Below are 27,474 nucleotides of genomic sequence, written 5' to 3' on the forward strand. Positions count from 1 at the left end.
TCCTACCAAATACTAACAAAGTGTATGCAAACTTCTGACCCACTGGGAATGTGATGAAAGAAATAAAATCGGAAAGAAATAATTATCTCTACTATTATTCTGACATTTCACATTCTTAAAATAGTGATCCTAACTGACCTAAGACAGGGAATGTTTTCTATGATTAAATGTCAGGAATTGTGAAAAACTGAATTTGAATGTATTTGGCTAAGGTGTATGTAAACTTATGACTTCAAATGTATTATATAATTTATGGCAGAAAAATATATATTTGTTAGAAATGTGAATAATTACTGGCTTCCACTGCTAACAATACGTACACTGTAACCATGCATTATAAATATAATAATTATATTCCGTAATTAATTTTATATAATGTAAAATAGTGTGTCCTCATGTGGGTTGAGTGGTGTTTCTGAAATTAGTTTTTCAAAAAAATTCTGAAATTACTTTTCACTCCAATGGAGTCCTGTTTTAATCCTGTGGCCACTTTAATAAAATAAAAGTTGAAGTGCATAACATTTTAATTTCAATAAACTTATACTTCTATAACTTTTTTAAAAATGAACAACTGATTTCCCTTGAGTCCATAAATAGGTCTGTAGACCCAGGCATTTAAATCTGAGGATGTCACTCTTGGAACAATGGAGCTTTAATGTCATCTTGTGGCCACATTTGGTACTTTGTCTACAATAATTCTAAGAAATTTGCCATTTTATAACTTATTTTACTTAACCAAACTTAGGTCTCTAGTCCGACGCATTTATTAGTTAATTGAAAATGTAATTTTCTGGTAAATGCTAAAAAAGGGGAGTGCCAGTTAAGGGGATAGTATACCGAACATTTGTTATTTTGAAGTTAGAGATGACTGAGATTAAAGAAATGCAATGCAGTGACACAGATTTTCGTTTATTAACTGTTCTGGGCTGTGTTTCCCAAAAGCATTGTTAGTGTAAGTTGATCGTAGGTACCATAGGTACCAATGGTCTTTAAAAGTAACTTGAGCTAACAATGCTTTTGGTTAACACAGACCTGAGTGATTCCATTCATTTAGTTGAATGATTTATCAGACTGAATCAACATGTTTGTGAGTAAGAGTGAATTATGGTGTTGCTATAGAGGCGATGCTATGGAGTAATTTTTTAATTTGAGTAAATTTAGTGGAATGAATGAAAATGACAACAAGAAAGTTATTTTTTTGGAATTATTATTTTTTTTTTTTTTTTTAAATAACATGTTTTATATTCAGATTAGACTGCATGCTCACAAAAACTTGATTATCATGGTCTGAAGATGATTTGAGCAAAATTTTGTGAAAATTCAATTATTGCTGTGGGAGGAGTTAAAAAAGTAGGTTTTCAAGTAAATTAATAATGGCCGACAGGAAGTTTGACCGACCATAACAAATGTGGTATCGTTAAACTTGGCTTTACCCAAGGAATCTATCAAGACCAGTGTCATACCAGTAGGCTAAAATTATCAAAAGTTCTTAGCATTTTTATATGTTTCATTAGTTTTTTGTACCACAATTTAGCGCTGTCCTGAAACTTGTTGAGCACCTTCAGGGCATCGTGCCGATGACACATACCGAGATTCGTAATAAAACACCAATGCATTTGTAAAATACAGCATTTTACAACAAAATTCAAAATGGCCGAAGCCCAAAATGGCCGACATAGGCTAAATTGGTATCATTCAACATGGCCCCACAGAATCTAAAGAGTCCAGTTTCGTGATTTTAGGACAAACCGTGCAGAAGTTATAAGCAAAAATAACACTTTTTTATATCTCCTGACCTGTTGGGGGCACTGTGCCGGAACGCTGTAGGTCACCTCAGGCCATGATGGCTATGACAAATACCAAATTTTGTCACAATTTGTCAAAGCGTTGTGGAGATACAGCCTCAAATAAAATGTTGCTCGTTCTTCATTGAATTTGTTGAAGCGCCATTCAAAAGTGGTTTGATCTATCAAAATTATTTTAATAAATTTTTGTCCTGAGTGTCTCCAGATGATGCATATACATTTTCGTGCAAATCGGATTTACAGCCTAGGACAAGTTCGAAAATGTAGGATTTTCTGAAAATTCAAAATGGCGGAAAATCTAGTCGGGTGGAAATTGAAACCATGGTATGCTTTTGACTTGGCATGAGCTCAGGAATCAAGGGAAAGAATTTTGTCTCTAGGACTTAAGATTCAAAAGTTATTAGCATAAACGTATGTGGAATTTGAACTGTTGGTGGTGCTAGAGGGTTTGAGATAAATACTCCAAATTGGCTATGGTAGCACTTCAGACTCCCCTCTACCTGTGTACAAAATTGCATACATTTCCCATGAACGGTTCTGTGGGCAGCCATAGGAACCATATACAGAATAATAATAATAAATATAGCTGCAAGCAGCAATTAAGGGGCCAAGCACAATCTGGTCATGATTTTAGGCAAAAAGTTTGTAAAACCATGAATACTATCAATTGCATTGGGACATAAAAGCTTATTACTTTTGAACAACAGGTGGCACTGTCACCAAATTGATATGGTCTGGTCAAGGTGCAGTCTTGATGACACATTTAAAGTTTCATATCAATATGCCAAATCGTTGCCGAGATAGAGCCTGAAAACCATTCTGGCACCGTGCCATCAAATTCATTGTCATGTTAAGCGAAAACGGTTTTGTCTATCAACACGAAATCCATACAATTTTGTCGCTATGGTCTGAAGGTGGTCTGATTCGATTTTGGTAAAAAAAAAATTAGGTTTTTAAAGGATTTCAAAATGGTGGACAAGTTCGATCATGGCATAATTGGTATCCACGTTCTGAAACTGTGCAGGTACCCTCAGGTCATGGTTGTCATAACACACACCAGGTTTGGTGTGAATACACTAAAGCGTTGTGGAGATATGGCCTCATGTCCAATTTGGCATGCTCTACGTCGAATTTGTTCCTGTCTTATTCGTGAATCCTTTGACTAATCAATTTGAATTCCATAACTTTTTGTCAGCCTGGTCTGAAGATGATCTGATTAAATTTTCATGCAAATTTGGGAGGGGTTTGAAAAAGTAGGTTTTTCAAAAAATTCAAAATAGCGGAAACATTTTCAAGATGGAAAATGACGACATAGGGTGCAGTCGATTCATCTTGAGCCAAGGAATCAGAGGAAAAAAGAATTTTGTCGCACTTACGGTTAAAAAATTATTAGCATAAAGGTGTGAAACTTTGGGCAGTTGGTGGCGCTAGAGGGTTTGAGTTAGAGTCTCCAAATTTGCTCCAGTTAATGTTCAAGCTGTCCTCTATCTGTGTGCCAAATTTCACAACTTTCCCGCATACAGTTCTATGAGTTGCCATAGACTCAATGGCGGAATAATAATAATAATAAGAAGAACACTAACGATTACAATAGGTGCCTGTGCACTTTCAGTGTTTGGCCCCTAATAAAAAGAACACTAACGATTACAATAGGTGCCTGTGCACTTTCAGTGTTTGGCCCCTAATAAAAAGAACACTAATGATTACAATAGGTGCCTATGCACTTTCATTGCTTGGCCCCTAATAAAAAAACACTAACAAACACAATAGGTGGCTACGCACCTTTGGTGCTTGGCCCCTAAATATAGCTGCAAACAGCCATTGCGGGGCAAAGTACCCACATGGCACCCTCTGCACAACACTAAGCACTACCCAAAGAACACATAGAGATCAAATGACATAAAGAAAAAAACACAATATTTCAAGTCACCCGAGAATGCATTTGAACCTACAGACCAATTAATAGTCCACTGTACTACAGAGGCTCAACCCTGACAGTCACCAATGGGACATACCAGGCTGAGAATTAGCACAACCGCAGTTGCCAGAGACAGCATTGTATTTGCATTCAAAATTAAGAGTACAAAATTGTTGCTGAGATAAAGTTTTTAATTGAAGCAGGAATTTGGCAACCCTGCATTGGAATAAGCAAAACGTGAAGACTTAAAGTTCACCAGAAGTACATTTTTTAAAAGCATTCATTATCAGACTTGAACTTATTCCCTTTCGAGCCATAGTCCAAAGCTCTAACCACTAGGCCACACAGATTATACATCTCAATTATACCAAAGAAATTTCCAAGCTAAGAGTATGAAACGATAGCTTAGAAAGTCTTGTTAAAGCAAAGCAATTATGAATTGAAGCAGGAATTCTGCAATGTAGTACAGCATACGTACAACCCCAATTCCGAAAAAGTTGGAACAGTATGAAAAATGCTAATAAAAACAAAAAGGAGTGATTTGTAAATTATATTCACCCTTTGCTATATTGAAAGCACTACAACTACACATTATATGATGTTTTTCCTTGTGAAGTTCATTGTTGTTTGAAAATGTGTAGTAATTTCAAATCAGATGATTGCAACACGCTCCAAAAAAGTTGATACAGGGGCAATTTAAGACTAATAACAATTTTATACGTTGAAATAACAAGGTGATGTGAAACTGGATATGTTAAACAGGTGAGGCAATCATGTCATAGTATATAGGGAGCCTCCAAAACATCCTAGTACTTCAGGAGCAAAGATCATTCAAGACTTGTCAATTTGCCAACAGCTGCTTCAGCAAATAATCCAGCACTTTGAGAACAATGCTCCCCAAAGACAAATTAGAAGGATTTTGGGCATTTCACCCTCTACAGTACACAATATAGTTAAAAGATTCAAGGAACCTGGTAAAATCTCGGCACATAAAGGGCAAGACAAAAACCACTTCTGAATGCACGTGATCTCTGATCCCTCAGACATCACTGTCTTAAAAAACATCATTCATCTGTAATGGATATCATGAACATGGGCTTGGGATTACTTTAGTAAATTTTTGTTAGTCAACACCATTCACCGCTGCATCCACAGATGCAAGTTAAGACTTTACTATGCAAAGCAGAAGCCCTACATCAACACTATCCAGAAGCGCTGCCGACTTCTCTGGGCTCGGTCTCAGATGGAAAGTAGAACAGTGGAACTGTGTTTTTTGGTCTGAAGAGTCCACATTTCAAAAAGTTTTTGAAAAACGAAGTCATTGTGTTATCCAGGCCAAAGAGGAAAAGGACCATCCAAGCTGTTATCAGCATCAGGTCCAAAAGCCAGTGTTTGTATGGGCCAGGGGTGTGTCAGTGCCAATGGCATGGGTAACTCGCACATCTGTGAGAACACTATGAATGCAGACAGATATGTACAAATTTTGGAGCAACATATACTGCCATCCAGCACCGTCTTTTCCAAGGAAATTCCCTGCATTTTCAAGCAGGGCAACTTCAAACCACATACTGCCTAGATTTCCAGTGCATGACTGTAAGCAGAGAGTGTGGGTGCTAGATTGGCCTGCCCACAGTCCTGACCTGTCTCCAACTGAGAATGTGTGGCACATTATGAAGCACACCATACCGCAACAAAGACCCTGTACAATTGTGCAGCTAAAGTAAAGTATGGCACAGATCTCAAACTCAAGGCCCGCCACCTCATTTCATGTGGCCCGTGAGCTGAATACTGAAAAGTACAGAAACATCCCAAATGTTCAGATATTTACAATTACAATTGTGCTCAAAAGTTTGCATACCCTTGGAGAATTGGTAATATATGTACCATTTTTAAAGTGAGTGAGCAGGCAAAACACATTTCTTTTATTTCTTATGGGATTCATATTCAACTGTAGGTTATAACAGAATGGCACAAACATAAAACAAAACATGGCAACAAAGAAAAAAATGAAATGACCCCTGTTCAAAAGTCTGCATACCCTTAGTTCTTAATAATGTGTATTGCCCCCTTTAGCATCAACGACAGCATGCAGTCTTTTGTAATAGTTGTCTATGAGGCCTCCAAATTCTTGCAGGTGGTATAGTTGCCCATTTGTCTTGGAAAAATGCCTCCAGGTCATGCAAAGTCTTTGGTCGTCTTGCATGAACCACACGTTTGAAATCTCCCCAGAGTGGCTCAATGATATTAAGGTCAGGAGACTGTGATGGCCGCTCCGGGACCTTCACCTTTTTCTGCTGTAACAACTGGAGGGTCAACTTGGCCTTGTGCTCAGGGTCATTGTCATGCTGGAAAGTCCAAGAGCGTCCCATGCGCAGCTTTTGTGCAGAAGAATGCAAATTGTCTGCCAGTACTTTCTGATAACATGCTGCATTCATCTTGCCATCAATTTACACAAGCTTTCCCGTGCCTTTAGAGCTCACACACCCCCAAAACATCAGTGAGCCACCACCATGCTTCACAGTGGGGATGGTATTCTTTTCACTATAGGTCTTGTTGACCCCTCTCCAAACATAGCGCTTATGGTTGTGACCATAAAGCTCTTTTTTGGTCTCGTCACTCCAAATTACTGTGTGCCATTAGCTGTGAGGCATGTCAAGGTGTTGTCGGGCATATTGTAAACTGGCTTTTTTGTGGCATTGGTGCAGTAAAGGCTTCTTTCTGGCAACTCAACCATGCAGCTCATTTTTGTTCAAGTATCATCATATTGTGCTCCTTGAAACAACCACACCGTCTTTTTCCAGAGCAGCCTGTATTTCTCCTGAGGTTACCTGTGGGTTTTTCTTTGTATCACGAACAATTCTTCTGGCAGTTGTGGCTGAAATCTTTCTCGGTCTACCTGACCTTGGCTTGGTATCAAGAGATCCCCGAATTTTCCACTTCTTAATAAGTGATTGAACAGTACTGACTGGCATTTTCAAGGCTTTGGATATCTTTTTATATCCTATTCTGTCTATATAAAGTTCCATTACCTTGTTACGCAGGTCTTTTGACAGTTCTTTTCTGCTCCCCATGGCTCAGTATCTAGCCTGCTCAGTGCATCCACATGAGAGCTAACAAACTCATTGACTATTTATACACAGACACTAATTGCAATTTTAAAAGCCACAGGTGTGAGAAATTAACCTTTAATTGCCATTTAAACCTGTGTGTGTCACCTTGTGTGTCTGTAACAAGGCCAAACATTCAAGGGTATGTAAACTTTTGATCAGGGCCTTATCCCTCTCAGGCTAATCAGCCCAAGTATGGTCCGGGTGTGTGGAATCACGACCCGGCCCAGCCCTCCGCCCTGCCACAGTCATATTTTAAAAATCAATGCCAAAATTTCACAATTTCTGCCAGGGTATGCAAACATTTAAGCACAACTGTAAGTAGTTTAGGAGTGTAAGGGAGACCAACTGTTTTGTGTTACTCAGAATCCTTCATGTAGGTGGTGGCTACAGAGCTTGTTTGGCAGATTTGTTGGAAGTGATTGTCTTGTGGAGCATTTTTCCTCAGGATCGTTGGTAGTATAGTTCTTCACCTGGAATTCTACTAAAAAAAGGACTTTTAAACAAAGAAGTTGAAATGACGTGGACTGATGGATTCAACAGAAGTATATACCTTCGATTATAAACCTCAGAGCTCTATAAATATATATAGTCTGTCTATAAAGGTTTAGAAGTTATTATTTAAGATGAATGGGATTTTTACCTCCAGAACCAGACTGTTGCACTCTGTTGTTGATATATACTCTGAGAGTTGTGTTCTGTACATGTACATTAGAGGGGATGATGATTTTAAAGTCATATTTTAAGATTTATGCACTTGAATTGGCAGGATTTCTAATCAATGCATCAAGAAAATGAATGGATTGCTTCAACCCTCATTGTTGATGAATGCCTTTGTAGTTTCTGCATGGCAAACTTGAATGGCTCAATTTGAGTAATTAACTTTAGGTTAATCACATTTTAAAGTGAAACTGTTTGTATGGTTTCAAGATGGTAGTATGAGATTCTGTGCACAAACCACACTAAAATAGGTATTTTGCTCTCTTTCAGTCTTGCTAACTGTAATCTCACCGGTCAGCACTATGAAATTGTGGCTTCAGCTCTACAGTCATCAAATTCAGTCCTGAGAGAGTTGGACCTCAGTAACAATGACCTGCAGGATTCAGGAGTGAAGCTGCTCTCTGATGCACTGAAAAATACAAACTGTACACTGGAGATATTGAGGTATGTTGGAATAGAACTATAAAATGGTAAATGAATTCAACTCACTTTTATTGTTACTACGCCATTACACAAGTGAAATGAGATGTGAAGAGCTTATGTGCGTGGTCCAGACATTGCAGCCATATGCGCAAATACAATAAGTATCAGTACACTCAACAGAATAACAATGTACAGAATAACAATATGTCAGTGTACAGAATAACAATATACAGAATGACAATTAGCAATATACAGAATAACAAAATAACACTATACTGAATAACAATAAACAGAGGTTGACACAGTTTCCTTGTTACACCATACACAGTACACAATATACAAACTGAACAGTTAAAGGAGTTGGGCTTTTTCTTTCAGGAGCGGGTTTGGTTATTGGCAATAATTAATAATGATCAAAGATAATAATTAATTATTAAATGGATTAAATTGATTAATTGATTAGAATCAATGTTAGCTATTTAATCCTTTAAATCAACAATCATCAAAGATAACCATCAATTATCAAATTCAATAGAATATTAATTATTATCAAAGATAACTATTAATTAGTAAATTCAATAGAATATTAACTATTATCGAAAATAATCATTCATTATTAAAATCAATAGAACACTGATTAGAATTAACACTAGCTTATTCATGCATGGGGGCCTTTAATACAGATTTATTGTCTATTATAGCTTAACGTAACATGATGAGCCAACTTGCTCCTCAGATGCTGAAAATAGTTATGTTGTCAGAGCCGCTGGTAATAACGTTAATTAATTAGCTAACTTTAGCTACCTAGATATAACGTTACATTTGTTATACATTGTTTTTCATGACAAGCAGCCGGATATGTCAGTCGACATAAATGAGGAGACTGCCAGCTATTGTTCTATTAACTTTAATTATCAATGATAACTTCTGATGTAATGATATCAGTTTGCTGTCGTACATTGATAATGATAAAATTGTGTTTGGATAGTGGATAACTGCAGTGGATACTGTAACGTTAGTTAACGTTACTAACCTCAAACGATATTGTGTCCTCAAAATGCCTTGGTGTCTCGGATACAGCCAGGTGGTTCCAGTTAGGGGTTGCATTAACTGAAAATTCTCCATCATTTGCAGATTTTTTTAAAAGATTGATGGAAAATTTCAAATGCTGTCTGTCATTTTGACAAATAATAAATAGGAAAAATTTCGGAGTGTCTATTTGCACCTTGGTGTAAATAGAATCTGCCACACAAGCCAGCTGTTTGCACCCCATTAGTCTTTTGGAAACACTAAAATATGCGACAAACTAATCAGTCGCTGCAGAGGCATGGGGCGTAAAGAAAGGTGTGTGATTGTGTAGTATTGTCCAAGCAACCGCAGATCGAATCCAACTTTTTTCCCATTCGATTTCCTGTTTCCACTCTTAATATTTCCTTTAATTCTACTTAAAATGATAGATAAAATTAAATATAAATGTTGATTGTATCGCAGTGGTTTGATCCGAGGTTTACGCTGATAGTGTAACGTGTTTCATCAGAAAGTGTGTAGAAGATGTTGTTCCGACCAAAACAATACGGATCTACCCCATCCAGAAGCCATGGATAAATAGCGATGTTCGCACGGCACTTGATGCGCGGACCTCTGCTTTTAATTCCGGGAACGCGGAGGAGCATAAACGAGCCAGTTATGCCCTCTGCAAAACTATCAGAGCAGCCAAATGCCAGTACAGGGACAAGATTGAAGGAAGGTTCAACACCACCAACTCTAGAAGCATGTGGCAGGGAATTAATATCATCACAGACTACAAAGGGTATAAAAACTCTGGCATGAACACTGCTGCCTCTCTCCCGGATGAGCCAAATACTTTTTATGCTCATTTCGAGGGAAATAACACCGCCCTCACGGAGAGAGCTCTCGTGGCTGAAGCTACAGAGGTTAGTTCACACTCCGTCTCTGTAGCGGATGTAACCCGATCCTTCCGACGGGTGAGTATTCGTAAAGCCGCGGGTCCAGACGGCATTCCAGGCCGCATCATCAGAGCATGCGTGAACCAATTGGCTGGTGTTTTTATGGACATTTTCAACCTTTCCCTCTCCTTGTCTATGGTCCCCACATGCTTTAAAACGTCCACCATTGTGCCTGTATCAAAGCAATCCAAAATCACTTGCTTAAATGACTGGTGTCCTGTTTCTCTGATCCCCCTCATCAGCAAATGCTTTGAGAGACTAATCAGAGATTACATCTGCTCTGTGCTGCCTTCCTCACTGGACCCATTGCAGTTTGCTTACCGCAACAACCACTCCACTGATAATGCCATTGCATCTACACTACACACTGCTCTCTCCCACCTGGAAAAAAAGAACACTTATGTGAGAATGCTGTTTGTAGACTACAGCTCAGCATTCAACACCATAATGCCCTCCAAGCTTGATGTGAAACTCCGGGCTCTGGGCTTAAACAGCTCGCTGTGCAGCTGGATCCTGGACTTCCTGTCAAGCAGACGTCAGGTGGTTAGAATGGGCAGCAACATCTCCTCATCACTGACCCTCAACACTGGAGCCCCACAGGGCTGTGTTCTCAGCCCACTCCTGTATTCCCTGTACACACATGACTTTGTGGCAACACACAGCTCCAATGCCATCATTAAGTTTGCTGATGATATGACATTGGTAGGTCTGATCACTGACAATGATGAAAGGAGGTGCACACTCTTGACACGCTAGTGTCAGGAGCACAACGTCTCCCTCAACGTCAGCAAGACAAAGGAGCTTGTGGTGGACTTCAGGAGAAAAGACAGAGAACACAGTCCCATCACCATCAGTGGAGCACCAGTGGAGAGAGTCAGCAGCTTCAAGTTTCTCGGAGTCCACATCACTGAGGAACTCACATGGTCCGTTCACACTGAGGCCGTTGTGAAGAAGGCTCATCAGCACCTCTTCTTCCTGAAACGGCTGAGGAAGTTTGGAATGAACCGCACATCCTCACATGGTTCTACACCAGCACTGTAGAGAGCATCCTGACTGGCTGCATCTCCGCCTGGTATGGTAATAGCACTGCCCACAACCGCAAAGCACTGCAAAGGGTGGTGCGAACTGCCAGACACATCATCGGAGGTGAGCTTCCCTCCCTCCAGGACATACATACAAGGCAGTGTGTGAAAAAAGCTCGGAGGATCATCAGAGACTCCAGCCACCCGAGCCATGGGCTGCTCTCACTGCTACCATCAGGCAGGCGGTATCGCAGCATCAGGACCCGCACCAGCCGACTTCATGACAGCTTCTTCCCCCAAGCAATCAGACTTTTGAACTCTTGATCTCTCACGATCAATATACATCAGCACTGCACTTTATTAATCTTATTATCTCACACTGGACTGTCATAAATTATATTCTCTCTTAACAACACACTGGCAACTGACTATCAGCCGACAGCCTGAATATCAATACAGTACAATACAACCTACTGTATATTTTATATATATTATATATACTGTTTTATTGTATAATGTGTATTCTGTATTATGTGTATTGTATACTGTACATTGTATATTATTATTTGTATATTGTGTTGTGTAATTATGTGTATATTAGATATGTAAAGTGTGTTGTGTAAATCTGATGTTTATTGTAAATTGGTATATGTCTCATCACTGTCATGACTGCTGTGTTGCTCAGAACTGCACCCAAGACTTTCACCCAGTTGTGTATATGGTTGTGTGACAATAAAAGTGATTTGATTTGATTTGATTTTGATTTGCTCAGTGATAGTGTTTTTGGCTTTCAAGCCAGAGGTTGCAGGACCAAATCCTGCTTTTCTTTTCTTGTTTGTTTGTACGTGTGAAAAAATGAAATGCAACCAGCAGACGAACGATATGCCTTTTGTGCATAAATACACATCTGACCACATAGTAACATTTGAAATTGCTTTTTTGTGTTAATTTCAACATTCAAAACAAATGCAGGTATTATATCAGCATTGCATGGTTTTTATTTGCATTTCATTCCATTTTGCACTGTGGCTGGTACTGACTCTGTGTCCTATAAGATTATTGTTGGTCATTTGGTTTTATACTGTATATAATTTATACATTTTCTCTTATATTTGTTGCCACGATTGTGTTTTAAAAGGTAAAACCATATGCTCTACAGTCACATTGGGCGACAGCGTTCATGATTATATGATAAAGATTATGATTCAACTTAATTACATTAATACAGAACAGTAGTGTGAGGGTACTTCACTTATATTTTTTCAAATATTTGGTGAAAATCTAAACATCCAAATCTCTTTTAATCTTTTGGAGTGTCACAACCCCCACATCACCTTTGTCTGTGTTTGCATGGGGGATGGGATCACCAAAAGAAGATAATACAGTCCCTCCTGGATTTTGCGATCGCAAGAATTCTTGGAAATTCAACCAAACTCCAAATTATTTGTGGTAGCTTGTAATTTTTTATAATTTCCGCAGATTTTCCACACACACAAAAAAAAAAGTCTGAGGGAATCCTATCGTTTTCCTTCATGTTTGACAGTGGCAAATCAAATGCTTGAAAAGTTTGAAGCAGTGCAACATATCCAAATGCACATCTGCCATGGTATCATCTCCATAGTAACAATTTTGTCTCCACCTCATCTCAAGGATCAAAATCCTTGTCTAAACTTTCACGGGACAGCAGACAGCACACATACATCACAGCTAGTGTTTAATCATCACCCTGAGTGCTGAGAATGAGATACAAAAATATGTGTTTATACACAGAAACCATAACATTCATTTAAAATCCCCATTAGTTCTGTAGTTCTGCTGCTTCAATGCTTCAGTGTTTCACTGTTTTAAACAGTCTTGGGTATATGTCAGTATTAAGGGTCCTCCCTAAACCAGATGTATAGCCTGTCTGGTACTCACAGAAGTAGGGGATGGTTATAATGTGATTAGAATTTGAAGTTCTTAATACAATAGGCTATGCGAATCTGAAAATGGCAATATATGCTGAACAGTTATATGCTGAAAATAACTGTTCATAAATGTTGTTTTTTTTTACTGATATAAAAAGGTCACATATATACATACTGTATATGCAACATTTCAAATTATGACAGAAATTGCCACTTTCATATATGTAACATTTTTTGAAACACTTGTGGAATGTAAATTTGTACATAAATGCTCAAATACTGCATATTAACTCTAATTGTATTTGTTCATATATGACCATATGTCAGATTTCAATATCAGACAATGTAATAATTTGAACAGGCATAATTATTGAATCATCATTTGTGTTTTTAGTTTACAGATTTATTGCATGTCTATTTTAACCTTGGATACATTTTCTTGCATTGTCTAAGGAAGAAATTTTTAATACAAACATAATTAAGGGTCTTCCAATACCCAGAGTTTTCACCTAAATGTGTGGTATTTTTGTGTGTAATTCTTTTTTTTTTTTCTCCTTTTTTTTTTTAACTGCATAGTTAAGTTATTGTACACTAAAATATTTACATGTAATTGCATTTACTTTAGCTATGTTTCCATCCAAAGGTTTTTTTATGACAAAAGGAGTAACACATGACAAAGTTTGCTGATATAGCTGATGGAAATGCAAATTATCGCTAAAATTGTCAACATGATATTTTTCCATTTAACTCTAGTGCATAAACTCTATGTCGATACATCAGATGTCGCAAAAAACAGGTCATTAACGCAGACACACAACAGTGAGTCTATGCTGGAGAAAGGACCTCTTATGAAACAAACGCTGATGGGACTTGTGACAAAAGTTCTGTTCTTTGCATCTTTTGTAAGTCAGCATTTTACCACATAAGCATGTCAATTCTCACAAGCATGCACAGCTTGTTCTCCCGTGGAGGGTCTATTGACGCTCCGCTCATATTTCAGAGCTTGCTGACCTGAAACAAATCATGTGCTTTCCATATCCAAAGTGTAAAGACAGCCTGATGATGATAATTATTGAGGAGGATGAGGGTTTAAGAGATTTAATGTGCATTGCAATGAACAGTAGTTCTATCAATCAGTCAACATCCCACTTATACTTTGGTAAATGTTTTATGTTACTTGAATTGGTGCTATTTTAGTGAATTTCTGTCTTTGTACTGTGGAGTTTGTAAAATGTTAATAAAACATTATTGTTACATATTGTTTTGTTCTATTGTGTTGTTCTTTCCAAAGAAGGAATTAAAAGCATTTTGACTGGAAATAAGTATATATAGTCAAATTTCAGCACTTTTAAAATCTGAGATTAATCGCAATAAACTATTTTTAAAAAAATCATTAATGAGATTAATCGTGAATAAAAAATTTAATCTACTGACAAAACTAATATATATGCATTTATTCACATAAGTATTAATATTTGATATAGATGTCTTAAGTCAATTAAAACATTCAAAACAAATGCTAAGACATATTTTCAGCATTAAAAAGTTTTTATTTTATTTACTAAGCCATATTTTATGTTAATGTTTATTAAATGAAGAGTCTGTCTTCGCTGCTGACATGACATGGGAAGAAAAGTGATTTGGGAAAAGATGGAGTCGAACCCGCCGCACAATTAAAATTAGCACTATAAACCGACACTACAGATCATGCCATGTCTAAGTTAACAATTTAACTTGACCCAGATGCTGACATGCCCTCTACAGATACAGTAACCATAGCATCACCATGGTATTTTGTAGTAAAATAAATGTAACCACAAATTTAAACATGGTTAATAGCTATATTAACACAGTAACACCTTTGTTAATTGCGTCAAATCTATGTTTTCTGCACTACAAAAAAACATGGTTACTACAATATTACTATAGTGAAACTACCTTTATATTAATTTTGTGTATTATTAGAAGTAGTATTAAAGAAAATATTTAAGAGTAGAGACCAGAAACAGAATTGGAAAAATAATGCGACAAACACAGAATCGAACCCGGATCAAAAAAATACTGATGCACCAGTGTTACACCCTGAGATACTGCAGCAACTCACTTGCTAAAATGTTTGCAGGTATTATTTAGACCTGGGTACAAGTAGTCACTCTGAAAAATAACATCGAGCTTTTGGGCAACATCGAATAGCAAATATTAACTATTAATAAAATACAAGACAGATAACGAATAACAAAGCACAGTTTATGTTTTTGTCTTTTGTGACTGTAACACTTGGGACATTTGCCCTAGCAGCCATTAGGTGAACTAAGACTTTTAATTTGAAGTTATGTGTTTTCCTTGTTGTGTCTCTGTTCTCTGTGTTTCCCTTGATTGATCCCAGCTGTGTCTTGTTAACCTATTCTCTCTGTCTTTGTCAGTTTAACCTGAATGGATGTTCGGTTTGTTCTTTTATGTTTTGAGTTACGTGTGTTTAGTTTTCTGAGTTTTATTTATAAAAGCCTGCACTTAGATCCTCCTCCTCATGCCTTGCTCCTACAGATGTTACAGTGTCAAGAACTTAGTTTTGAACTGTAATTTTTTAACTTGCAGTTATTAATTTTTTTGATTTTATAACAAAATTCGATCAACAAATGTTGTTTTGATGCTGTTTAATGGTGCGGGTGACACATTTTATGTCCATTTAAACAGAGCGGGCATAATGCTCTTGCTCTCTACCAACTTTTAGCACAAAACAAAAACATGAATGAACATCAAAGGGTATTTTGAAAGATAAAGTACAACTTACTCAAATGTGTTTTCTCTCATGTAATCACCCAATCTGTTATTGTTAAAATTACGATGTAGAAAATGAATGGGGAAGCACCGGAGTACTCATGGGATCAGTATGCTGTATATGCACTCTGCACGCACGCACACCAAGTAGCAGTCACAACCCCAGTTAATTCTCTGCTATCTGTGCCACCATGAACATTGGTTTTTAATGTATTAAAACCATTCTGTCATTGCAAGTCCTTGCAATATGCATATCACAATATGTACATTTGTGATATGTCAATACATTCATCCCTAATAGATGTGAAACATATCACAGGTGCTCAATCACATGTCCAATATCTTTCTCTTTAGGTTATCTGGCTGTATGGTGACAGAGGCCGGCTGTTGTTATCTGGCTTCTGCTCTAAGATTAAACCCCTCACACCTGATAGAGCTGGATCTGAGCTACAATCACCCAGGAGAATCAGGAGTCAATCTGCTCTCTGAAAGACTCAGTGATCCAAACTGCAAACTGAACAAACTCAAGTATGTTGAGCTAAAATTTGACTTGGTACAGTGCTGTGAAAAAGTATTTGCTGATTTCTTCTATTTTTTGTGTATTTTTCATACTAAATTGTTTTAGATTTTCAAACGAGATATAACATAAAACAAAGTAAACACAAAATACAGGTTCAAAATATATATTTTTTATTTAGGCAAAAAAGTTATCCAACACCTAAATCACCCATGTAAAAAACTAACAGCCCCCTTAAATTTAATAGCTGGTTGTGCCACCTTTATCAGCAGCAACTGCAACCAAACACTTCTGATAACTGGAGATCAGTCTTTCACAGGACTTTGACTAGGCCACTCCAAAGTCTTCATTTTGTTTTTCTTCAGCCATTCAGAGGTGGTCTTGCTGGTGTGTTTTGGATCATTGTCCTGCTGCAGAACCCAAGTTCGCTTCAGCTTGAGGTCACGAACAGATGGCCGGACATTCTCCTTCAGGATTTTTTGGTGGACAGCAGAATTCATGGTTCCATTTATCACAGCAAGTCTTCCAGGTCCTGAGGCAGCAAAACAGCCCCAGACCATCACATTAACACCACCATATTTTACTGTTGGTATGATGTTCTTTTTCTGAAATGCGGTGTTACTTTTACACCAGATGTAATGGGACACACACCTTCCAAAAAGTTCAACTTTTGTCTCGTCAGTCCACAGAGTATTTTCCCAAAAGTCTTGGGGATCATCAAGATGTTTTCTGGCAAAAATGAGATGAGCCTTAATGTTCTTTTTGCTCAGCAGTGGTTTTCGTCTTGGAACTCTGCCATGCAGGCCATTTTTGCCCAGTCTCTTTCTTATGGTGGAGTCATGAACACTGACCTTAACTGAGGCAAGTGAGGCCTGCAGTTCTTTGGATGTTGTTGTGGGGTCTTTTGTGGCCTCTTGGTTGAGTCGTCGCTGCGCTCTTGGGGTAATTGTGGTCGGCTGGCCACTCCTGGGAAGGTTCACCACTGTTCCATGTTTTCGCCATTTGTGTATAATGGCTCTCACTGTGGTTCTCTGGAGTCCCAAAGCTTTAGAAATGGCTTTATAACCTTTTCCAGACTGATAGATCTCAATTACTTTCTTTCTCATTTGTTCCTGAATTTCTTTGGATCTCGGCATGATGTCTAGATTTTGAAGATCTTTTGGTCTACTTTGTCAGGCAGGTCCTATTTAAGTGATTTCTTGATTGAGAACAGGTGTGGCAGTAATCAGGCCTGGGTGTGGCTAGAGAAATTGAACTCAGGTGTGATAAACCACAGTTAAGTTATGTTTTAACAGGTGGGGCAAACACTTTTTCACACAGGGCCATGTAGGTTTGGATTTTGTTTTCCCTTAATAATAACAACCTTCATTTAAAAACTGCATTTTGTGTTTACTTGTGTTATCTTTGACTAATATTTAACTTGTTTGATGATCTAAAACATTTAAGTGTGACAAACATGCAAAAAAATAAGAAATCAGGAAGGGGGCAAACACTTTTTCACACCACTGTATACTTTAACAGCTACATTAGTGTGAACTGTTGTGTCACAAATAGTTGCTGGAAAGCTTATACCATTCTGGATATGCCATGATGTTATGCAGTTTTTTGAGTATTTTAGTAAAACTCTGTATGAGAAGATTAGTCCTCATTTGTACACATCTCTCTAAGTTGCTCCAGACAAATAGCCAGGCCAATCAACAGAACCACTTTGATGGTCCAGCGACCCCCACTGCTGTTCACACATAGGTCCAAGCATTGAGAGTCAGTGGTTGGAGTAAGCTGCTTGGCAGAGCCCCTTTGTCTCCAAAAAAAAAAGTTGTCTTTTCAGTCTTATCTGATGGCAAATGGCATATGCTTATGTAAGGCATAATCACATCAGAAACTTCATTATATCCAGGTCCCTGTAGTGGATCAAAGGGCTTTGGAGTGTCTTTTTTCTCCTTGCTGTCCACAACAAAATGATCACTTTGGATGATGAACAGAATGAAAATGAGTGAACACAAGTAATTATTCACACTCAAATCAAATCATTAATCAATCATTGGACTTTGCTTTCCATTTGATATGTGTACATTTACAGTTGAAGTCAGAAGTTTACATACACCTTAGCCAAATACATTTAAACTCAGTTTCTCACAAATCCTGACATTTAATCATAGAAAACATTCCCTGTCTTAGGTCAGTTAGTATCAGTACTGAAATGTCAAAATAATAGAGAGAGTGATTTATTTCAGCTTTTATTCCTTTCATCACATTCCCAGTGGGTCAGAAGTTTACATACACTTTGTTAGTATTTGGTAGCATTGCCTTTAAATTGTTTAACTTGGGTCAAACTTTTTGGGTAGCTTTCCACAAGCTTCTCACAATAAGTTGTTGGAATTTTGGCCCATTCCTCCTAACAGAACTGGTGTAACTGAGTCAGGTTTGTAGGCCTCATTGCTCGCACACACTTTTTCAGTTCTGCCCACAAATTTTCTATCGGATTGAGGTCAGGGCTTTGTGATGGCCACTCCAATACATTGACTTTGATCTTTGTCCCCAAGTGCACTTGAAAACTGTAGTCTGGCTTTTTTATGGCGGTTTTGGAGCAGTGGCTTCTTCCTTGCTGAGCAATCTTTCAGGTTATGTCGATATAGGACTTGTTTTGTTGTGGATATAGATACATGTCTACCTGTTTCCTCCAGCATCTTCACAAGGTTCTTTGCTGTTGTTCTGGGATTGATTTGCACTTTTCGCACCAAACTACATTCATCTCCAGGAGACAGAATGCGTCTCCTTTCTGAGCAGTATGATGGCTGCGTGTTCCCATGGTGTTTATTCTTGAGTACTATTGTTTGTACAGATGAACGTGGTACCTTCAGGCATTTGGAAATTGCTCCCAAGGATGAACCAGATTTGTGGAGGTCCACAATTTTATTTTCTGATTTCTTTTGATTTTCCCATGATGTCAAGCAAAGAGGCACTGAGTTTGAAGGCAGGCCTTAAAATACATCCACAGGTACACCTCCAATTCAGTACATCTCATATAAGAAGCTAATTGTCTAAAGGCTTGACATCATTTTCTGGAATTTTCCAAACTGTTTAAAGGCACAGTTAACTTGGTGTATGTAAACTTCTGACCCACTGGAATTGTAATATAGTCAATTAAAAGTGAAACATTCTGTCTGTAAACAATTGTTGGAAAAATTACTTGTGTCATGCACAAAGTAGATGTCCTAAATTACTTGCCAAAACTATAGTTTGCTAATATTAAATCTGTGGAGTGGTGAAAAAATTAGTTTTAATGACTTCAACCTAAGTGTATGTAAACTTCTGACTTCAACTGTATATACGAAATCATTCAAATATGTAACTGCATCTGAGGTATATTTATGTGTCAACAAATAGTAAACACTGTGTGACAAGGTTTCTAGTTTTCTTTGTTAAGGAGGAAGCGGGAGCCGGGTAAACATCCAACATAATACTTTTATTTTTAACACACTTTTCAGCGTAACAAATAAATAATGCTTTTCAGAACACACACACTCACACACAGGTGTCAATCCTTACAGCTCTTCCTCTCCTGGCCTCACTCTCTACAGACGTTGCTCGGTCATGCCCCCATCACCACACACTATTTCAAATATATTTTATAATTCCTTATTATTTTTTGTCTGGAATATGCTTCCATAGTCCTCTTAAAAGGATTATTTTTTTTCTCTGAAGACAACCCCAACACTTGCTAAATACATGAAATCTACTGGTAATTATTGACATCTAAGCAAATAAAAAAAAGAAAAGAAAAAAAAACATGTGATTACCAAATCTGCTGAAGAATCTGCCCTATCAGTTTCTGTTAAACAGTTGTTGTCCAATGGTTAAAGATTTACTTTAGAGGATTTGGAGAATTCTGACTTCTTTGATCTCAGAATTGTGAAGTTATGAGGATTTATGTTAAAGAGTGACAAAGTTACCATCCCTTGTGTTTTATTTTGTTTTTCTGTTAGTGTGGACCATAATGAACCCTTCAGAATCAGACCAGGACTACAAAAATGTAAGTCTCTTTTTGTTTTCTTTCCTACTTATGCACATGATTTGTCACATAAGCTTGAATCTCTTTTTTGTGTTCAGATCTTTGTGATCTCACACTGGATCCAAACACAGCTCATCCTAGCCTAAAGTTGTCTGAGGGGAACAAAAAGGTGACATACGTGAAAGAGGTGCAGTCATATCCTGATCATCCAGAGAGATTTGAGAACCAGGAGCAAGTTCTGAGTAAAGAGAGTCTGTCTGGACGCTGTTACTGGGAGGCTGAATTGGGTGGCGAGGGTCGTATAGCAGTGACATATAAAACAATCAGCAGAAAACAAGGACTTAGTTGTCGGTTTGGACTCAATGAACAGTCCTGGTGTCTTTATTGGATTGACAGGAGTGACGTTTACGCTGTCTGGCACAATAATAAAAACATTGACATACCTGCCCCCTCACCTCCCTCTAACAGAGCAGCACTATATCTGGACTGGTCAGCTGGCACTCTGTCCTTCTACAGCGTCTCTGACACACACACACTCACACACTTACACACATTCAACACCACATTCACTGAACCACTCTATGCTGGATTTAGGCTTTTTCCTGATTCCCCAGTGTCTCTGTGTCAGTTTGAAAAATCTCAGGTGTGAAAAAACTGACAATGATTCACTCTAGATTCATGCATTTAAATATTGAAAAATATTTATCACAGACATATTAATGCAAACTAGTGCTGCAACAATTAATCGATCAAATCAATTATAATCGATAATAAAAATAATCAACAATGAATTTCCTTAATAATTAAAATAGAATGCATTTTGAAATAAAAAAATGTTACACACTTCACCTTTAAGTTTTATAAATAAAGATTTATAAGTAAACCTTTTTTGCAAATGTCTTAAAAGTAATTCAATCAAACATTCAAACTTCACTATTTATAATACAAACTTCTGAATTCATGCTTTGTTTATAGTATGGTTAAAGTATCAAACCGTTAATTCAGTATCGTAAATCGAACCAAATCGTGAGATGAGCGAGTCATTACGCCCTTAATCTTTGTTTTTAATAAATGCACATTAATAAAATACAGGAATTAAATTAACTTTTTTAATCCTATTAATCGATTAACTGAAAAAAATAATCGAAGATTAATCAGTTGTTTGTTGCAGCCCTAATGTAGACTGTTTCAAATATGTTCTAACTATTAAAATATGTGTGACAATAAACAAGTAAAAAGCCACAGATATATAAACTACATTTCCATCCAAGGATTTTTTGCGAAAAAAGTTTTAGCGCATCAAAATAAAGCTGATGGAAATGCAAATTACTGCAAAAATTTCACAAGTGTCAACATAATATTTTTCCATTTAACTCTAGCGCATAAACTCTATGTCGATACTTCAAATGTTGTGAAAAACTGGTCTGGAAACACTTTTTGTCAAGAAAATTGGCATTAATGCAAAAATGTAGTGTCACATGACAGAATTTACCCCAATCGTTAGCCTGTGTTAATCATGACGACAAGGTATACATCCTTGAATGTCAATTTATTTTATGTTATTATGGTTTGATTTCAACAGCATATAGATCCGATCTGCAAACATGACACTTCCAGGAGTGCCAACACAAATATCTCGTGTCATGCACATCGACCTATATGTGCCTTTTCTTTACACAAACTTAAAATAGCCGTACCCTGTTCTATAGATGAAAAAAGTCAGCTGAAAAACATTCTCAGAATGTTCTACACTTATTTTAAGACTATAAACTATCAGAACTATTTGTCCAATGCTGAGTTCACTTTCAGAAAACGATATTTTGAACATTTTAAAACATTTACCTTTACCTCGGAACGCATTTGCTGAGCTTCTTCAGAAAATGTAAATTGCATTATGATGCTAAAATATATAATTTTAGATGACAATCATGTTCAGTTCGTCGTTAAAAGTTGCTGGACAAATATTGCTTGACATAATGCAGTTGTGATGCTGATGCTTTAGATTAGATGATTCTTCAAAATAGCCTATTGAATATCAAGAATGTATCAAATATGTAAACCCTGATATTACACCGCATCATTTTTCTTTAATAGATGTGCACACAGCATATACACATCCATGGGTGGTCCTCATAATAAGATCAAAAGTTTTCCCCACTACTGTGCAGGTTGCCAGCTTGAACAGGGCCATGACGATTCGCTTTCTGGTCGGAACCGGTGGCAACCTGCGATAGGCAACATCAGGACCAATATCAGAAGAGCAACAGCTCCCTTTTGATTGCAATTCCGTTTTCTGATTACATATATTTGTGAAATTAAAATGAGAGTAAGCTGTCTAATTTCAATGAATTTTCTCAATACTCCCCCCATTTTACCAACACTTAGGAGGAAAAAAAATTAGGGACATCTGGGAGGCGAAAGGTAAGCTACACAATTAGCGATAAACACACATTTCTGTATGGAAACGGCTTAAGGGCAGATTTCTTTTGCGAACCAAAACTTGTGCGACAAAGTGGGTTTTTTTAGGCATCACGCACACCATTTGTATCGATAAAAGGCCACTTGAATAGAAACAGGCAGAAGACTTAAAATTTCCCAAACTTTTTTTACGCATTTTCACTTTGTCAATAACAAAATAGCACGTAAAGTGGATGGAAACTAAGCTATTGATAGATACAAGGAACTTTAGTGGCTTTAACTTACATTTTAAATGTTTTTATGTTTTCAGCATTGTTATTATGAATTAGATTAATTATTAATTAATATTTTAACAATTAAGTTCACATGTGTGCTTGTCAAAAAAGAAGAAAAACAGTATATCTTTAAAGCTATCTTTAAAACTGCTTCAGTTCAGGTCTTGCTCTAGATATGAGAGTAACTTTGTAGTCCAGGAATCAGTTGGTGGAAATGTCACGGTTCTGGCATTTGTGCCGGCTCAAACTGTTGTTTGTTTTTCTCTCTCCCTTGTATCTCAGAGGTGGAGCTGGCACGCGTGATTGTAATTGCAATGATTTACTTGCCCGTTCCACCTGTTTTGTGTGACATACCCCTGTCTTGTTCTAAGGCTCTTTAATGTGTAAATGTACTCTTGTTTGTATTCTTGCATTCCTCTAATAAAAAACATACTTCTACTTTGTGAAGTGCTCCCTGCTCACCTACATCCTGTTTAAAATAATAAAACAACATGACACCATTTTTCTTTACTTCATCATCACTGTGTAATGATTGTAAGGTGAGGTAGGTCTATTTATTTATAAGTATTTGAGATGAATTGTACCTAAAATAGTCCATAATAATTCTGCGCTGTGGGCACTGTTGTTGAAACAGACTGAAGCGGAAGTTGTGGCAGCAGGGGTGTGGTCAAGCATCTCTCCAGAGAGAGAGAAAGCAGTAAGGGTGCTTACACCTGAGCTAAATTATGTCTAACACCTGTCTCTAATTTCAGTGAGCACGGGAGAGCGGCTTAAAAAGAGCCACACCACCAGCAGTCGGGGAGAGAGACTGGCACAAGAAAGGCCACGGTGCTACAGAAGCTATTGTGATGTTTGTGTTATGAAGTTAAAGTGTTAAAGTAAATATTTGCCTGTGAAACTGTAAGCATCAACGTGGACAAATTAAACACCTACCTGAACCGGGAAACCTCGCTTCTCGCCTCCTCCTTTCCACTGAAAAGTGTTACACTGGTGCCGAAACCTGGGAAAAGTTTGGTTGAAAATGGACGGAAGTCGCCCCATAGAGTCCTCCCAGTTGGCGGAGATCCTCGAAGCCCTTGCTGGCCTACATCGGAACCACCAGCAAACACTGCTTGAGCTCCGGCAAGATCAAGATCACCGGTTTGTGGAGCTCCTGCGTGCTCAAGCAGAGGACCGGCAGGCGATCCGGAGCCTCCTCAGCCAGGAGGCGTCCCCAGCCGTGACCCCGGACACTCACACACCGTTGCCCCCGCCTGCGTTACAGAAGATGGGGACGGCGGATGACCCCGAGGCGTTCCTGGATTTGTTTGAGCGTACCGCCGAGATCCGCTGTTGTCCGGGGAAGCCCAGCTCGCGGCTCAACAACTGCCAGGGACGAGCCTCCTGGCTTACGGTGACTTGAAGAAAGCCATCCTACAACAGGTTGGTCGGAGTCCGGAAGAGAATCGTCAACTCTTCCGGAGCCTGAAGCTGGAGAACTCCGACCGCCCGTTTGCCTTCGCCCGACGGCTCCGCGATGCCTGCCGAAGATGGCTGCTAGCGGGGGACCGCGGCATCGACAGGATCATCGACCAGGTGGTACTGGAGCAATTAATACATCGACTGCCAAAAGGAATGGCGGAGTGGGTCCAGTGCCACCGTCCGGCGTCACTGGAGGAAGCTGTCCGGCTTGCGGAGGACCACATGGCGGTGATCCCGAGGGCGGAAGAGCCCTCCTACTCTCCCCTCCCCCTGTGTTTTCCCCTGTCTCATCCCCCTCCCCTCTCTCCTCTCGTTCTGCTCTCTCCCCAGGGCCCGTTCCTGCCCCACGCAGGCGAGGAGGACTTCAGCCACCGAGACCAGCTCCCCGGGCGTGGGAGGCGACACCTCCCCCTACCCCGATGCCCCGCCGCTCTCCCTTTCAGGTGAAGGTGCCCACCGACGCAAGTGCGGGCATGGTGCCTGGGCCAGCCTGCTGGAGGTGCGGGGACCCGGACCACTTCCGGGATCAGTGTCCTCTGATGGAGCTGGGGATGGTGGTGTGGGTCTCCGACCTCCCGCAGGCTGCCCCCGACTGGGCCGGAGCAAACCAGATACCGGTAAGTGTCAAGGGGGTACTCACAAAGCGTTGGTGGACACCGGGTGTAATCAAACCACTGTCCACCAACGCTTGGTTCAACCCGAGGCTTTGGGCACAGCTAAAACGGTGAGGGTGAAATGTGTGCACGGGGATATTCACAAGTATCCTGTGGTGACTTTGACAATTAAATTCCGGGGGAAAAAGCATAGAGTGGAGGCCGCGGTTAGTTCCTGCCTCACCTATCCACTGATTTTGGGGACGGATTGGCCTGACTTTAGAGATTCATTGAAGGGAATTTGTGCAGATGGGTCCTGTACTAAATTAGGGAGATGTGCAATGTGCGATGCTCTGGCAGGGGAGGCGGAGCCGGGGCCGTCCTCGACAGCTCCACGTCATAATGACGAGAGAGGGGGAGAGGCTGCAGCCCCTCCTCTTCTCAGGGAATTCCCTGAGGGAGATTTCTCTTTGGAGCAGTCGCGAGATGAAACCCTCAAACACGCCTTCGACCAAGTGAGAGTCATCAATGGTCAACAACTCCAGCCGGACATCGCCCTTTCATACCCCTATTTTGCAATTATAAATGAGCGGTTGTATAGAGTGACACAGAATGCTCAGACTAAAGATACAACCCAACTTTTGATCCCACGGAGCAGTCAGGAAATTGTATTCCCGGCGGCTCATTATAATCCCATGACGGGTCACTTGAATCGTCAATAGCCCACTTCTATTGGCCAGGCATTTCCGATGTACGCAGGTGGTGAACGACATGCCGCGAATGCCAGCTGGTTAACCCACCGGCCACCCCAAAAGCACCATTGCGTCCTCTTCTGTTGATCGAGGTCCCCTTTGAGAGAATTGGAATGGACCCGTCGGGCCATTAGAATGGTCAGCATGCAGATATCGCTTTGTATTGGTCCTAGTGGACTATGCAATGTGATATCCGGAAGCAGTGCCTCTTCGCAACATCTCAGCACGCAGTGTTGTGGAGGCACTCTTCAAAATAATCTCCCGGGTGGGGATTCCGAAAGAAATCCTCACCGATCAGGGCACAACGTTTATGTCACGGACATTACGCGAGCTGTACAAATTGTTGAGTATTAAACCAATTCGCACCAGCATGTACCATCCTCAAACGGATGGCCTGGTGGAACGATTTAATAAAACCCTCAAAAACATGATTCATAAGTTCGTGCACGACGATGCTAGAAATTGGGATAAATGGCTCGACCCCCTGTTATTTGCAGTATGAGAGGTCCCACAAGCCTCCACTGGCTTCTCCCCATTTGAGCTGCTGTATGGGCGACGCCCACGCGGTGTGCTTGATGTATTGCGAGAGGCCTGGGAGGAGGGACCTTCAAATAGAAAGAATGAAATTCAATACGTTCTTGATCTTAGAGCAAAACTCCACACTTTGGGGCAACTAACACAGGAGAATTTGCTCCAAGCTCAAGAACAACATCGCCGACTGTATGACAGGGGAACTCAGCTCAAGAATTGGATGCAATGCTTGATATGGGGGTAATAGAAGAATCCCACAGCGATTGGTCCAGCCCAGTTGTTCTAGTGCCTAAGAGCGACGGGTCTGTACGGTTCTGTGGATTATAGAAAAGTCAACGCGGTGTCTAAATTTGATGCGTATCCAATGCCTCGCGTTGATGAGTTGCTTGATCGGTTGGGCACTGCTCGATTTTATTCGACATTGGATTTGACAAAGAGTTATTGGCAGATCCCCTTGACACCAATTTCCTGTGAAAAAACTGCCTTCTTCACACCGTTTGGATTACACTAGTTTATGACACTTCCGTTCGGTTTGTTTGGAGCCCCGGCTACGTTTCAGCATCTCATGGACTGAATCCTCAGACCGCATTCAGCTTACGCCGCTGGCTATTTAGATGACATCATCATCTACAGCAATGATTGGCAGCGGCACATGCAAAATCTGAGGGCAGTTCTGAGATCGCTGCGCCAAGCGGGACTCACAGCAAACCCAAAGAAGTGCGCGATTGGGCGGGTGGAGGTACTGTATCTAGGGTTCCACTTGGGCCATGGGCAGGTGCGTCCCCAAATTGACAAGACAGCGGTGATTGCGACCTGCCTGAGGCCCAAGACCAAAAAGGGGGTGAGGCAGTTCCTGGGGCTGGCTGGCTATTATAGAAGGTTCGTGCCTAATTATTCAGACATCACCAGCCCGCTGACTGATCTCACTAAAAAGGAGTTCCAGACCTGGTCCAGTGGACGGAGCAGTGTCAGCGGGCGTTCACGCAAGTTAAAGCCGCATTTTGCGGGGGGCCGCTTTTACATTCACCTGACTTCTCTCTCCCTTTTGTTTTACAGACAGATGCTTCAGACAGAGGGCTGGGTGCTGTGCTCTTGCAGGTGTTGGAGGGGGAGGAGCGCCTGGTGCTGTATATTAGCCGTAAGCTCTCGTTGAGGGAAACTAAGTACAGCACCTGGAAAAGGAGTGTCTCGCCATCAAGTGGGCGGTCCTCACTCTTCGATACTACCTGTTGGGGCGGGTCTTCACCCTCTGCTCCGATCACGCACCG

General features: G+C 39.7%; 1 protein-coding gene across 1 annotated transcript in view; it reads left to right on the forward strand.

The window, feature by feature from the left end:
• Positions 1 to 27,474, forward strand: part of LOC127444817 (uncharacterized) — an 82,903-nt gene that overhangs the window by 25,580 nt on the left and 29,849 nt on the right. The window contains exons 8-11 of the mRNA XM_051704357.1: positions 7,821 to 7,994; positions 16,002 to 16,175; positions 20,151 to 20,197; positions 20,275 to 20,819. Of these exons, the coding sequence (XP_051560317.1) occupies positions 7,821 to 7,994; positions 16,002 to 16,175; positions 20,151 to 20,197; positions 20,275 to 20,819 (940 nt within the window). The remainder of the gene's footprint in view (positions 1 to 7,820; positions 7,995 to 16,001; positions 16,176 to 20,150; positions 20,198 to 20,274; positions 20,820 to 27,474) is intronic.

This window comes from Myxocyprinus asiaticus, chromosome 8, assembly GCF_019703515.2.
Source record: "Myxocyprinus asiaticus isolate MX2 ecotype Aquarium Trade chromosome 8, UBuf_Myxa_2, whole genome shotgun sequence".
Lineage (NCBI taxonomy): Eukaryota > Metazoa > Chordata > Actinopteri > Cypriniformes > Catostomidae > Myxocyprinus > Myxocyprinus asiaticus.